This window comes from Siphateles boraxobius, unplaced genomic scaffold (genome assembly GCF_051911475.1).
Source record: "Siphateles boraxobius isolate OS27281-9 unplaced genomic scaffold, OSU_SipBor_1 20, whole genome shotgun sequence".
Classification (NCBI taxonomy): domain Eukaryota; kingdom Metazoa; phylum Chordata; class Actinopteri; order Cypriniformes; family Leuciscidae; genus Siphateles; species Siphateles boraxobius.
Window position 1 is genome coordinate 1,757,363 of NW_027508811.1, and position 15,483 is coordinate 1,772,845.

General features: G+C 39.0%; 1 protein-coding gene across 2 annotated transcripts in view; it reads left to right on the forward strand.

The window, feature by feature from the left end:
* The window catches only part of prkceb (protein kinase C, epsilon b), a 144,713-nt gene that overhangs the window by 73,737 nt on the left and 55,493 nt on the right, over positions 1–15,483 (forward strand). For both annotated transcript variants that reach the window (XM_077236384.1, XM_077236385.1), the window contains exons 3-10: positions 205–367; positions 1,710–1,744; positions 2,364–2,452; positions 3,668–3,797; positions 4,568–4,710; positions 4,935–5,028; positions 5,836–6,050; positions 6,132–6,305. In XM_077236384.1, coding sequence (XP_077092499.1) covers positions 205–367; positions 1,710–1,744; positions 2,364–2,452; positions 3,668–3,797; positions 4,568–4,710; positions 4,935–5,028; positions 5,836–6,050; positions 6,132–6,305 — 1,043 coding nt within the window. The remainder of the gene's footprint in view (positions 1–204; positions 368–1,709; positions 1,745–2,363; positions 2,453–3,667; positions 3,798–4,567; positions 4,711–4,934; positions 5,029–5,835; positions 6,051–6,131; positions 6,306–15,483) is intronic.

The window sequence follows — 15,483 nt, forward strand, 5'->3', positions numbered from 1 at the left end:
AACAGTTTTTTCAAGGCTACTAATATGTTTGGAGTCTTCATCCTAAGGCTGTGTAAGTCTTGAGTGTCTCAGACATTGGTGGGCTTAAATTTGTAATGTATATATATATATATATTTGAATATTATTCAATATCACATTATTGCATAATGGTTTTGAGTGTTTACATTTTTTAAATTCTGTTTGCATTTGTGTGTGTTTTGCAGCAGGAAGCTGCAAAAATGAGGAGCGTGTGTTTCGTGAACGCATGCGTCCCAGGAAGAGGCAGGGAGCTGTCCGGAGGAGAGTGCATCAAGTCAACGGGCACAAGTTCATGGCCACCTACCTGAGACAGCCCACCTACTGCTCACACTGCCGCGACTTCATCTGGTGAGTCCCAGAGCAACCGTCAGCTGATATTTACAGCCGTGTAGAGTGCTGTTTGTACAGCTGCGTCTGTGGTTAAACCTGCGTCTGAGTTTTGACATAACCAGTGTACACTGTCCCTCCTCACGAGTCCGTTCACGGGTGGTTTCCCCTCAGAGGGCCGCGTTTCCATGGTAACTTCAGGGAAAGCCCAGAGGCTCAGAGTGACAGGGCTACAATACGTGTCTATTGAGTGCGTCTGGCATCCTCCACACTGCAGAAGAGCACCACCGTGTCCCGCGGCCACCTCTCTGGAGAACATTAAAAATATGGCTGTTTTAAAGATAAGGTGCAGACATGGTGTGTGGGACTGAAAGGGAGGGCAGCGATTAACAACACACACCCTATGAAATCTATATGTGAACAGTTATTTTCTCCTAAAGAGTTACCAGGATACAATTCCTGTAAGCAATTTTTCAACGTAGAGGATATTTGTCCACATACTGTATATGCATTCCCTTTTGCATAATCATATTGCGAACACTTTGCAGTATGGTCTTATTGTTAACATTATTAGTTAATGCATCTAAGTCCCCCTGTGGTGAAAATCAAGTTTTTAATGTTTATTTTTTGTTGATATGAAAAATCGGGTAGATTTAGCAATATAGCAAGTGTATGATGTATATTACCATGTTACGTTGAAAAATATGCCTTTCTCCACTGATGTTCTGAGGTGTTCAAAATATTTCTGATTGTTAGAAGGCAGATTGAGATGGCAAACGGGAACATGGTTTATGTAACATTAGCAACACATTATTAGCTGTTTGATAACATGGTAAATCAAAAGGCTAAACATATTAATTACCGTTATGTATCCGACGTTGTAAAGACCGATACCTTTGTGCAGCGTTTCCCTCAGTAAGTTGGCCGAGTGAATCTCTGAGCTGGCGTGAGTGGAGGCAGAACTAATTAGCATATTAATGGATCCGCATATAATAAATGAAGGGTGTAGAGTTGCATTCGAGCTATTTTAAGGCATGAAGAATTTTTTTATTCACAGGAAAAAACTTTTAAATATGTACTGTAATGTACTGTAATTTGATGACCAAATATGACATTTAAGGGATACAATTATTGACTACAGGGGTAATTTAAGTAAGGAATAATTGGCGATGGGCTGTTGAATTATTCAAAAACAATGCACACCTAAGGTGGTAATGAGGCCACGACTCAAAGCAGATTTTCTAAAAATTAAACAAACTTTATTTATTTATTTATGAACTGTTTAATGCATACTAAAATAAATGCTGTTGTGTTTAGTGTCACTGTTCAAGAAAAATAATAGCTGATCTCCTTCTCTTCACAGGGGTGTATTAGGAAAGCAAGGGTATCAGTGCCAAGGTAGGTAGATAAAATTCTGTTTTCTTAATATTTCTCCATATCAGTGTTTCTATTCGGGTTCGGGTATATCGGGTTGCTTGTTCATCGAAAATATTAGTAACAAAATCTAAAGCAACAAAACACATCAACATTCCTATTAAAGGAATAACTCAACCAAAATGAAAATTCTGTCATTATTTACTTATCCACATATTTATTGTATTTTCAGTGGAACACAAAAGAGAAATTTTAAAAGAATGATGTGACAGCTCTTTTCCATACCAAAACAGTTCAATATGAATACAGCCATCAAGAGAACAACCCAAGCGAAATATCATTGGAGAAATCAGTTTGACTCAAGCAGTTTATTCAAAATTTCCCTTTTGTGTTCCACAGAATAAAACAACAAAATACACTGAGAACAAATAATTGGATAATTTTTATTTTTAGGTGAATAATTCCTTTAAGCAGTGACTAGCTCACAATCTGAAATGAAGGAAACTTCTGGCATGGACAGGAACCTCCTAAAAATATCATATCTGTTTTGTAGCTGAAAACATTCTTATCTGTGAGCTCACAGTAATACATCAGAAAAGTGAAGTAAAGCTAATTTCGTCTACACCTTGTCTCTGTCCCTCAGTGTGCACCTGTGTAGTTCATAAACGCTGCCATGAGTTGATCATCACTAAATGTGCAGGTCTGAAGAAACAGGAGGACACCACAGAGGAGGTGAGAGGAACCTGTAGAAAAATCACACATGATGTCTCTTTAACGTCTCTCATTTAAGATGTTTTCACCAATGAGAGTAAAATATAAACTTTTGCTTAGATTTCCTGCTTTTCAGATGTTTATCCTGTGAAAAAAATAACCCATTAATCTTTTCTTGAGTTTCAGTAGAGGTCTTAACACTGTTTCAAACTGTGTTCAGATTCGCAAAGATGCAATGAAAAAAACCCATACATTTCTCATCGAATTTATACTAGAGTTATGCTATCTACGCTTTAATTTCAAAGTTCTATACTCTAGCTCAGGGGTTCTCAACTCTGGCCCTCGAGGTCCACTTTCCTGCAGAGTTTAGCTCAAACCTTAATCAAACTCATCTGCCTATGGCTGCGTCCGAAATCGGGTAGGTCTTGGTACTTATTTTGAATAAGTAATTACTTCACGACCGCTAAAATGTATGTTCTATATAGTATGAGTTTATGTAGTATTAATGTAATCCAGACTTACTACATTTGCCATGTTGTCATTAGTCTCAGCCTCAGACGTCATGTCCATGTCTTATTATATGGCAAACTTAACTGGAAATACTTCAGGAATTTTGAAGTCGTCATCTTATTGGTTGAATTCTACAGCATGTCCGGGAGACGTACGTGTCATTTGTTTTAACGGTCCGCCTGTAAACAAAGATCCCTTGATGCCAAACCCCCTCATGGAGGAAGAAAGCCGCTGTGTTTACAACTGTGACAATGAGCGCTGATGAGAATCAAAAGTATTTGAATTATATAAAGTTCATGACATGGACTCTTTAAAATACATCTAAGAGTTTTACACATCGGTCTGTAATTGTAGGGACATCAGTGTTACGTTATGAGAAAAACTCGGCAGGAAAGTGGACCTGGAGGTCATTTTTTCCAGTTTAAGTCTATTTTTAGTCTACTTAATTTTAGGAAACATCCATTATATCTCTTGAGATAAAGAGCAACACCTGAGATATAAAACTTTCCTCTGGAGTTAAATGATATAGTCTACCATGTTTTTACTGTTAGCAAACAACATCACTGTGTAGGCTTTATCAAATGGGTGTCACTACCCACAGCTATATATATTGGATGTAATTAATAATAATAAAAACAACAACAATGAGTTCTGCAGTTTTTCCTCTGTTAAAATGCTTGTGATCACTGCATAGGCATCGTTCTGATCCTCTATCACCCCCTGCAGGTGGGATCTCAGCGCTTCAGCGTTAATATGCCTCATAAGTTCCGGATTCACAACTACAAAGTCCTCACATTCTGTGACCACTGCGGTTCATTGCTGTGGGGTCTGCTGCGGCAAGGGCTGCAGTGCAAAGGTGAGAGCGGCATTCTGGGAAATATAGATACAGGGTTCCCACAGTCATGGAAAATATGACAATTTTTCAGGGATTTTTAAATTATTTTGTCATTTCATGGTATTTTCTGGACATTTCTATGGTGAATGCACATTTTTCTTTTTTTGCTCTGTTCTGTTATTAAATATATTAATTCAAGACTGGCAATTGATAATTATATATAAAAATATATTCATACTTTTTTCAGTATAATGTTGGGTTCGTCCATATTTTATGGATTTTATGGGTTGAAACAACCCACCATTTTTTTTGAGTATGTGTATATATATATATATATATATATATATATATACACACACGCACACACATACTCTAAAAAATATATGATGAAATGTAAGAGAGCACAACTTTTTTTTCTGTGACCTTTCTAGTAACCTTTTTGATATGTATATATATATATATATATATATATATATATATATATATATATATATATATATATATATAAGAAGTTTTGCTCTCTTTCATTATGAAAACAGTACTTTAACCCATTTTTATTTAGTATCATTTTTATTTTTATTTTTCAAGTTAAACTAGAAATAAAATAAGTTAAAGGTTTTTTTTTTTATATTTTATTTTAATTCAAGTAATGAAAGTTTTCTTATGGTTTTAGTTTTAGTTTTACTAAACGAAAATAACCCTGCTATATCCCCACATCTTCCAAGATTCAAACATGCATTGAAATACAGTCTAAGTTCTCATGCCATCTCCCTTCATTTCTCTGTCCTCAGTTTGTAAGATGAATGTACACAAGCGTTGTGAAAGTAATGTAGCTCCTAACTGTGGGGTGGACGCCAGGGGCATCGCCAAGGTGCTCTCCGACCTCGGAGTCACTCCAGATAAACTCTCCGGCAGCGTCCAGAGGAGAAAAAAGGTAAGAGACCGACAATCATCAGGAATTATTTGTTCACACTAGAAAAGTGGCATGTAGAACTGAAAGGTCAAAAGCCACCTTCTCCTCAACGCAGCTGTAGATGATAGTGAATACACGGATTACTGATGACGTAATGGTCTTTATATAGCAAGCACTTGATCAGGCCTCCTGAAACATAATGATGATTGAATGATGAAGATGATTCGTTCTTGTTTTCCACACAGATCTCTCAGGGTCCAGATCCACAACCTTTACCCATATCCCCACTGTTAGAAGAGGACCGATCCAAATCTGCACCTACATCACCATGTGACCAGGGTAAACGAATAAAGCTAAATATAAAGCTCTGCAGATACTCTTGGGTTAAATACATTATTCTGTTATATTCAGTACAACAGATTACCACGTAAAACAAGTTTAACTTGTCCTTAAGTTTGTAATTCACTTAAAATGGAAGTCTATGGGGCCATTGTACCAAAATGTTAAGCTTGTATTTTGCCATGTTTTCATGGCTTTGTATGACAAACAAACTGAAATTGTCATCAATGAAATCAAATGGCTAATAGTCTAAAAGGGCTGTATTTAATTTAAAAGCTACAACTTCTATGATACAGTACGCTTATATTGGTTTATTGTCATTTTGAAGCTTGACAGTGTTCGATAGCCAGTGCGTTATGTCATTTATACCTGATATCCATCACATGACTATATAAATATATGCACAGGCAAATTTCGCTCATTTTTCTTTATTATCAATTTTGAAAACAGTTGTGCTGAACTTTTGCGTCATACAATTTTTTCTGGATTCTTTGATGAAAAGAAAGGGTAAAAAAAAACAGAATTATTTGAAACAGAAATCTTTCTAACATTATAAATGTCTTTACTGTAACTTTTGATCAATCCATGCACCCGTGCTGAATAAATCTATTAATTTCTTTGAAAATAAAATAAAATAAATCTGTAAAACATGTTAGTGTGATACTTTAGATCCGATGCTGTATTTTACCCTTAGATTTCTATTGTACGTGCATTACAATTAACATCTATTGTCTTTGTTTTTTTATAATCTGTATGGGGTCAGATGTGCATGTGATGTGATTTGGCTCTTTGTTTTGTGATCTGCAGATATAAAGGACCTGGAGAACATCAGGAAGGCACTTTCGTTTGACCACCGAGGTGAAGAGCTAAAGCCAGCCTCGTCCTCCTCTCTGACCGAGGGAGAGTCAGAGGAGACGGGGGAGGCGAGAGAGAACGGGGAGGTGAAGAACGTCCAGACCAAAAGGATGATGCTGGAAGACTTCTCCTTCATCAAAGTGCTCGGGAAAGGCAGCTTTGGCAAGGTGTGGATTATATGTCTGGTAGTTTGTCTGGTGTGTAATAAGGGCCCAGCAGTCTGAGCACAGTGTTTTCTTTGTGTACAGGTGATGCTGGCTGAGTTAAGAGGCACTGATGAGGTTTTTGCGGTGAAAGTGTTGAAGAAAGACGTCATACTGCAGGACGATGATGTGGACTGCACTATGACTGAGAAACGCATCCTAGCCTTAGCCAGAAAACACCCTTATCTTACCCAACTCTACTGCTGCTTTCAGACCAAGGTGAGATCCAGGAGTGTTTCTGTTCTACATTCAGTTTAGCCTCATTGCAAACTTTAAAATAATGAGCAACTAAATAGCAAACATTCTCCTTATTCATAAATGTTTTGCAGACTGCCACTAGATGGAGCTGTAATATTACATTCCGTCCGGTATTCAGAAAGCTTTTAGAGCTTGTACGTCACGTTTACAGATGTTTAGCTCTTTATCTGAAGAGGGCAAGGTTGTGGCTTGGGGAATAATTACAAAAATGGATCAGTTCATCAAGAACGTGGACACATTTTAGAAAAGGCTGAAATTTAGAAATTTGTGAATTCAGGTTTCCAGCTGAAACGTAAAAGGCTTTTAATTTAAATGAAAACCAGCCATAAAACAGCAACAGCGTTTATACACTGAAATGAGAACTATACTTTACATCAAAAGTGAACTGCTAAAATGATTTGCTATAATTTTGAGCCTTGAAATCTAAATAAAATCTTAATAAATTAATACATATTTATTGACAATATAGACTTCCATTTCTTCTTGTTATTAGATGAACTGTAAAAAAGTAAAAAATAAATTAAAAAAAACTTAAATTACGTGTATTAACTAAAAAGAGCAAAAAAACATTTTATATAAAAGTATAAATAATAAAGCCCAAAGCTATAATATTAATAATATGACCATTATTAAATTAAAATCTGTGCATAATCTGAATATAATAAAAACATTTTGTCTTATTAAAAGTCGGACTCTAAGATTTAATTTATACACTTTTCCAAGTGTTGGAAATATCACATCATTTTAAAATTACTAAGTCAGAAAAAATGTCATGGAAATTTCTATACTGATAATAAATCCAGTTATGATCAGCTCTGACATATTTATTTGTGTAGTTATTGCTCTTTGTGAATGATTTATTACTGTTTAAAATAACTGTTTTAAGAAGATCAAATATACAAAATATGATCCAAATAAAATCTTTAATATAATCAATAAAAAATGTCAGACTATTTAAATATAAATATAGATAAAAGTAATATAGCAGAAACCAAAAAGCCATTACAACAAAAACAATAATAATAATAATAATAATTATTATTATTATCATCTGAAAAGGTCGTTGTAGTTTCTATACTGACCATACAATTATCCAGTTATGATCAGTTCTGAAATATTTATTTGTGTAGTTATTGAACTTTTGTGAATATGTTCTCTATGCAATGATTTTTACAAATCTTAATCCAGTATCCAGTCATGGCAATTAAAAACGTGTGGAAACTTTTTTTCCCTGTAAAGCCTCTGAGTTTCAATCAATTTAACATTATAGGTGGTAAATTGATTATTTATTATCATGACTTGTCATAATGCTGAATATCAAATATATTTGTGTTCTTATCCATTCCACAAACAGCCCTGCAGCTGATCACATACAAATACAGAAAAAACATAATTTAATATGATTTATAAGCTGTTTGCCTCATGGAGACCAAAAATGTCCCCACAATGTCAAAGATTTCTTATAGTGAACCACCTATATATACAGTATAGACCTGAACCACACACACACACACACACACACACACACACACACACACACACACACACACACACACACACACACACACACACACACACACTTGGGTAAGGAACAGGTTGATCTGGTCGTTTGCACAAGTGTTCCTGACACAGAAGGGCAGGCACCTGTTGGAAGGGAACATTTCTTTTATAGTCTATAATAAGCTCACATCAGATAAACCCTCCACATTAGGTCACCATCCTAATTCTCGTTCAGTCTCTCACGGTCTGCTGGTGTGATAACTGTTTTAGATAGAGCCGACTGTTTAAGAACAGCAGCCGCGGCCAGTCCTAACCTCACATGAACATCATGTTTATTTTCCTCCACTAAAACCTAGAGTCAGCCATCATGACGGCATCCTCCACTCCTCTAATTTATTTACTTCTGCAGTTTCCCCAAACAAGCAAAAAGAACATTGTGTCCTTACTGTGAACACGAGTGGGAGGAGGTAAAGGGAAGGGGAGGGGAACGAGCGCGGGCGAGAAGGAAAAGGGCAAGTGTATGATGAAAGAATGGTGGAGAACATGATGACCTCTAATAACTGAAAACTTATAGTCTTAAAAGACCATAACAGTGATAAGTTTTAACTGAAAGTGACATTAAAGAATAGTTGCCGTAACTATTCACTTTCACTGTATTTTTAGTGTGAGTAGAGCAATGACAGGAAATGGGATCGGGAAATGTCATGTGCTGGATTCAAACTTGCACCGCCTGCTCTGTCAGGCATGTGTAGACCAGTGGTTCACAGTCCTGGTCCTGGGGACCCGCCGCTCTGCATATTTTGTATGTCTTCCTTATTTAACTCACAGCTCATTACGAAGAGCTCCATGAACTCAACTAAGGGCAGTTTACACAGCACTGTTTTCAACTAAAAACAGAAAACTTTTTATGCGTTTTGGTCGTTCATTTACACAGCGTTTTGGGGGCCTAAAAAAGCTAACTTTTGAAAATGGGTTTCAACATGCATGTTTTTGAAGGGATAGTTCACCCTAAAATTAAAATTCTGTCATTAATTACTCAACCTCATGTCATTCTAAACCGTAAGACTTCCGTTCAGCTTCGGAGCACAAATGAAGATATTTTTGATGGAATCTGTGATTTTACTATCCCACCATAGACCGCTACACAACTACTGTACCACTTTGACGCTTTAAAAAATTCACAAAGAGATCGTAAAACTAATCCATATGAATTGAGTGGTTTAGTCCAAATTTTCTGAAGAAACTCAATTGCTTTACATGATGAACAGATTGTATTTAGGCTTTTATTCACATATACTGAACACATTTATCAACTCACACATCTGTTGTGGTGAACAGAAGCTCAAGCATGTTCGATTGACGTGCAAAAACCAATGAAGTTCATTCTCATGTTATGCAGCACGTTTGAGCTTCAGCAAGAACCAATGAGATTTGTTCTCACCCGTCAAGCAGGTTCGGTTGAGCTTCTTTTTATGTTTGCTGATCAATGTTTAAATTAAATATATTCATCTTATATCAAGTCTCTTCAAGAAAATTTGGATCAGAGCTCTCAAATCATATAGATTACTTTTACTATCTCTTTATGAACTTTTTGAAACGTCAAAATGGTAGTTGTGTAGCTGTCTATGGAGGTACAGAAATCTTGAGGTTCATATTTAGAGTTTATTTTTTATCTGTTTCTTTGTTCATGTCTTAATTTCTTTGTTAATTAGTTCAGTCCGTCTCTGTTCTCTCCAGTTACCTGTTGAGTTGGTTTTTCTGTTCCTGATCTTGTTCTTGAGATTCTGTTTTGTGAAGATTTGAGTTGATTTCTAAATAAAGACTGCTGCACTTAGATCCTGTTTCATCTCTGCTGCAACCAACACTGACAGTCAGCTCTCTAATCATTCTCGTGGTACTTTGATGTCATACGCAGATTGGTATACATGCACTTCCATTCAAAGGTTTGGGGTCAGTAAGATTTTGTTACTGAAAAAATTAATAATTTCCTTCAGCATTAAATTTATCAAAAGTTACAGTAAAGACATAATGTGACAAAAGTTATTTAAAAAAAAAAAGCTGTTCTTTTGAAATGTCTATTCATCAAAGTATCCTGCAATAAATTATCACAAAAACTACTCGGTTGCTATCGTAACCTCAGTTCCCTGAGATAGGGAACGAGTATTGCGTAGCTATATGCAGTGGGGAAACTCCTTTTCCTCGATTTACTGAAGTTTTTGTGTAAAACGCATTTGCAGCTGCACATTGAGCGTTTGGCTCGCTCATAGGCTGTGCTGCGGCAACTGCACATCCAATGACCAATGAGCTAGCCCTGTGTCATTACACGTCAGAGTCCGCCAAGGGGGGGCGTGGCCATAGCCTATAATATTAAAGCAGGTTTATTAAAGCAGGTTTAACGACTGAAGCGACAACTCTCCAGGCTACTATAGTGCGGCCGGCTACTCAATACTCGTTCCCTATCTCAGGGAACTGAGGTTACGATAGTAACCGAGTAGTTCCCTTTCGAACGGTCACTTCGTATTGCGTAGCTATACGCAGTGGGGACGCCATGCAAAACGCCGCACTATAAGTAATTGGTTGCCACTGAAACTCAGGACCCCTGAGCTGCCCGAACAAGCCAGAAAACCAAGAACATATAACAGACCAGACACCGGTCAGTACAAACCAACATAATACACCAATAAAACCAGACACTGTCGGGATTATTAGCATAGGAAAAACAACCGGCCAAAGCGGGTTTCATATATATATATATATATATATATATATGCATGTGATTGTCTACAGTAACAATTTTAGACAAGACCAGACACTGTCGGGCCTTAATCATACCGAAAGCACCTTCGCTTGCAGGGAAGGCACCTCAATATTATAGAACTTCATGAATGTGGAAGATGAGGACTAGCCGGCCGCATCACAAATGTCCTGAATGGGAAAGCCAGATGACCAGGCCCATGACGAGGCCATGCCCCTGGTTGAATGGGCCTTGATACCGAGAGGGCAAACCTGACCCAATGAGGTATAAGCCATAGAAATGGCATCCACTATCCATCTAGACAGTCATTGCTTAGTGACTGGATCACCCTTAGATCGACCACCAAAGCCGACAAAAAGCTGTTCTGATTGTCTGAAAGACGCAGAATGCTCCAGATAGGTTCTCAGCGCTCTGACAGGGCAGAGAAGATTAACCTCCCCATCCTCGGCAGAAGGGGGAAGGGCTAATAATGTAATAGCCTGTGCTCTGAACGGCGTTGAGAGCACTTTGTGTACATAACCATGCCTGGGTTTGAGAATGACTCTGGAATCATCTGGTCCAAACTCCAAACACGAAGGGCTCACAGAGAGAGCCTGCAGATTGCCCACTTGCTTGATAGATGCCAATGCCAACAGGAGGCAGTCTTTAGTGAGAGAGGTTTAAGATCAACCGACTAGAGGGGTTCAAAAGCCGGACCCTTCAGGGCCCCAAGGACCGTGGAGAGGTCCCAAGGTGGCACAGAAGGAGGTCTGGAGGGGTTAATCCTCCTAGCACCCTTTAGAAACTGTACCAACAAGTCGTTTCTTCCTAGTGATTGGCCAGCCACCAGAGCATGATGTGCTGCAATGGCTGCCACATACACTTTGAGCGTGGACGAGGAGCGGCCCACGTCCAACAGCTCCAGCAGGAAGGAGAGTTCCACAGATACCTCACATGACTCTGGGTCAACACGATTTTTTGAGCACCAGCTGGAAAAACCCGACCATTTCAAAGCATAAAGGCGCCGAGTAGACGGGGCCCTTGCTTCAGAGATAGTGCTTAAGACCTTCACAGGAAGGTCCCTGGGTACCCGTTTAGGGGCCATACATGGAGCGTCCATAAATCGGGTCGAGGATGCCATATCGTCCCATTGGCCTGTGTGAGGAGGTCTTTCCTCATTGGAACAGGCCAGGGAATTGTGTCTGATAACTGAACCAGCTCCGGATTTCCAGAGAGGGGCCACCAGAAGGACTGGGCATCTGTTCTCCCTGATCCGTTTGATGACTTGATTAATCATCGAGGCGGGGGGGAAAAGCGTAAAGGGGGCGGTTGGGCCATGGATGGGTCAGCGCGTCCCTGCTCTTCAAGAAGAACACTTCGCAGTGGGTGTTGGCTCTTGAGGCGAAAAGGTCGATTTCGGCCTCGCCGAACACACTCCATATCAGACTGACCGTCTGTGAGTTCAGGGACCACTCGCCTAGGGGAGTGTTGCCCCGTGAGAGCATATCCGCACCCAAATTCTGGACGCCAGGGAGCGCTGGGAACGCCAAATTCTGGGAGCGCTGCTCCCAGGGAGCTCAGTTTGGTCTGTGCCCATAAAACGAGTTCTCTCGCCATAGCAAGCAGGTTGCCTGACCTGATGCCCCCTGGCGATTTATGTAGGCCGCCACTGACATGTTGTCCGTGCGGACTAAGACGTGGTGACCTCTGAGGTTTGACAGAAATGCTTTAAGGGCCAAGCCAACTGCTTTCATTTCCAGACAGTTGATATGTAAGCTCTGCTCTGTGCTCGACCAGAGGCCGGAGGCAGGCTTGCCCTCGTGCAGCGCTCCCCACCCAGGTTGGATGCATCTGTAAAAAACACTTTCCTCCTGGAAACTACTCCCATGGCCACACCCTCGTGGTACCAGTCCAGACCGTACCATGCAGTGGAAAAGCGGCACAAGTGAGCCGTGCCGAGCGAGCCGTACCGTACCATGCAGTGGAAAAGCGCCAAAGCGTGCCGTACCGAACTGAACCGTACCGTACCATGCAGTGGAAAAGCGCCATTAGTAAAACAGTCAGAGACATGATGTTGTCGCTGAAGGAGTAAAATCTGCTATAATGGCGAATTCGGGGGAATATTATAGTCTATGGCCCGGCTATGCATTTACACAAAAGCTTCAGTAAATCGAGGAAAAGGAGTTTCCCCACTGCGTATAGCTACGCAATACGAAGTGACCGTTCGAAAGGGAAAATTAAGCAGCACAACTGTTTTCAACATTTATAAGAAATGTTTCTAGAGCTCCAAATCAGCATATTAGAATGATTTCTGAAGGATCATGTGACACTGAAGACTGAAGTAAAATTCAGCTTTGCTATCACAGGATAAAATTAAATTTTACAATATGTTGAAATAGAAAACAGTTTGCAAAATTATTTTGCAAAATTAAAGCAACACTATGTCGTTTTTGCGGTTTTTGCTCTCGGGGTCCCCCTACAGTTGGGAAACAGTATTGTCTTCTACTACTGTCATAAAATCTGTCATGGTTACACCAGGCGATACACGTGTGCATTTGTTGACAAGTCGATACTGTCTTGAGTTGTCGCGGGCAGACTGCCAGCGTTGCGTGTGAAATGTCTTCATCCCAGGTACATTGGCATATATTTCAGCATGTCATATGAATATAATTTCATGGGTTTTATTTTTTTCAAACGTCAAAAGATCGCGTAGCTCACGTTTACAAGACAGCGTCATTATAGTAGCCTATTGTCCACTGTTTTAAATAACGGATATGCTAATTCAATTCAATGTTTGTATGGTAGGTAATTGCCATATATCATCAATATTATAATATCAAGCTACCATAGATGAATCTGCAAATTTGAAAATCGAATTGCATTATAGCCAGAGGCAAGACACTTTCACCAAAAAAATTAATACACAAACATATCAGCCTGCAGACATTAGTATAGTTACCCTGAAAGATTATTTATTATAACCATCGTAAACTAGCATGTTAGTGTAGCTACCAGATTGATAATTCGCTACTCTACTAGGATTACTTGATTCATGAAGATGAATGGAGGACCAGATAGATTCCGTAACATGGCCAGGCCATATTATTCAGCCTTTTACATTTCGCGCGATAGTCAGCTCCCTGACTTCCTGATTTATTTATAAATGTATAAACACTTTACAGATGACTGATTGCTGCGCTTGTGACAGGGTGTATGTTACTGAAAGAACGAGCAGAGAGAGAGCCGGATGCGCGCGCGCGCACACTCTCACCGTCTTCAAACTGTCTTGCTCTCCCTCCAAAAGTGATCCTCGTCCAGTCTTTTAATTTGTCACTCTCCCTTTTTCTTCTTTAAGTCTCCTCTGACAAAACCTTTGCCTTCTTCCATTTAGTTGTTGCTTCAGTAATGACAACAACATACAGACGGGTATCAAACGCTAGTTGGGCTCTCACGTCAGAATCTGAGGAAGTGGGGGAACAATGCCGTAAAGCAGTCGAATTTTGTAGGTTTTTTCCTACCCGAAGGTTCCTACCCGAAACCCGAAGTTACATAGTGCCAGACACACTAAATACAGACACTGTCAGGCTATGGCAGACGTGTCATTCAACCTATTGTAAGTCGATGTACCATCACAAGGGTCTTGGAAATATATAATGAAGGTTGAAAAACTACATAGTGTTACTTTAAGTCTCAGTCAAATATAGCTTGTATAATAATAATAAAAACGTTGTGTACAGGAAATGAAGAGTTTTAACCATGCTTAGAAAATGTAATTATTGGCAAATGTATTTGTAATATTTTGAACAGAAGTTTGTTTTGGAGGGATTTGGTCTTGTGTTTATTTTGCACCAAAAAAAGGTGATTGCCTTTACAATCCTTGCCTTACATAATGTGGTTCTGATGCTTATCGGACCTGATGTGTATTCCATATGCTGTTTGTTTTCTTTTCAACACTCCCTCCCTCCCTCCCTCCCTCACACACACACACACACACACACACACACACACACACACACACACACACACACACACACACACACACACACACACCCACACACACACACACACACACACACACACACACACACACAAGCACACACACACACACACTAATGCAGCCGTCTGACATCTATGTTAAAAAAATATGAAGACAATTCTACTAAGAAACAAAATATGAGTTTTTGGTCAGAAGTTTACATTTATAGGCCTAATGATTGCAGATTAAGTAAAGATTTGACTTTTTTCCACAGATGTCTTTTTGGACAAAGATTACACACTTGTGTTCTCCAGCATTTTGCATTTAATCAGATCTTAAACTGAATGCAGGTGTGTGTTCCCTTCTCTCTTTTTTTTCCTTTTTTTCCCCTTGTTTTCTCTCATCAGCTCTTTGTTGCCTCACACGTAGCATGGCAGGCTGACCTCTTGTTGACATGTTCAGTTTCTCGCTCCATTTCGTGTTCCCTCAATGCCTAATTTGCTATCAGGCACTGCTGAGGACGCCTTTGCCCGGACTTGCTTTGCCCCTCAGCATCAGTACAGCTGATTGTAAAGTCCTGCATTAATCTCCACTTATGAAACCCTCTGATAGACTTTCTCCATTGATTACCCATCACTTCCAATGCACAAAACCAATGAGATTTGTGTAACTATTTGATATTTGTATTGAACGAAGGAAGAGACTGCAATAAAATGGAGCTAGTAAGGCAAATCAAGTTTAATTCTATAGCATATTTCATGCACAGTTATTTACATTGGCATTATACATTACCTTTCAAAAGTTTAGGCTGGGTACGATTTTTTTTAAATACATTTTTGAAAGACGACTCTTATGTCCATCAATGCTGAATTTATTTGATCAAAGATACAATGAAAACAGTAATATTATGGAATATTATTTCAATGTAA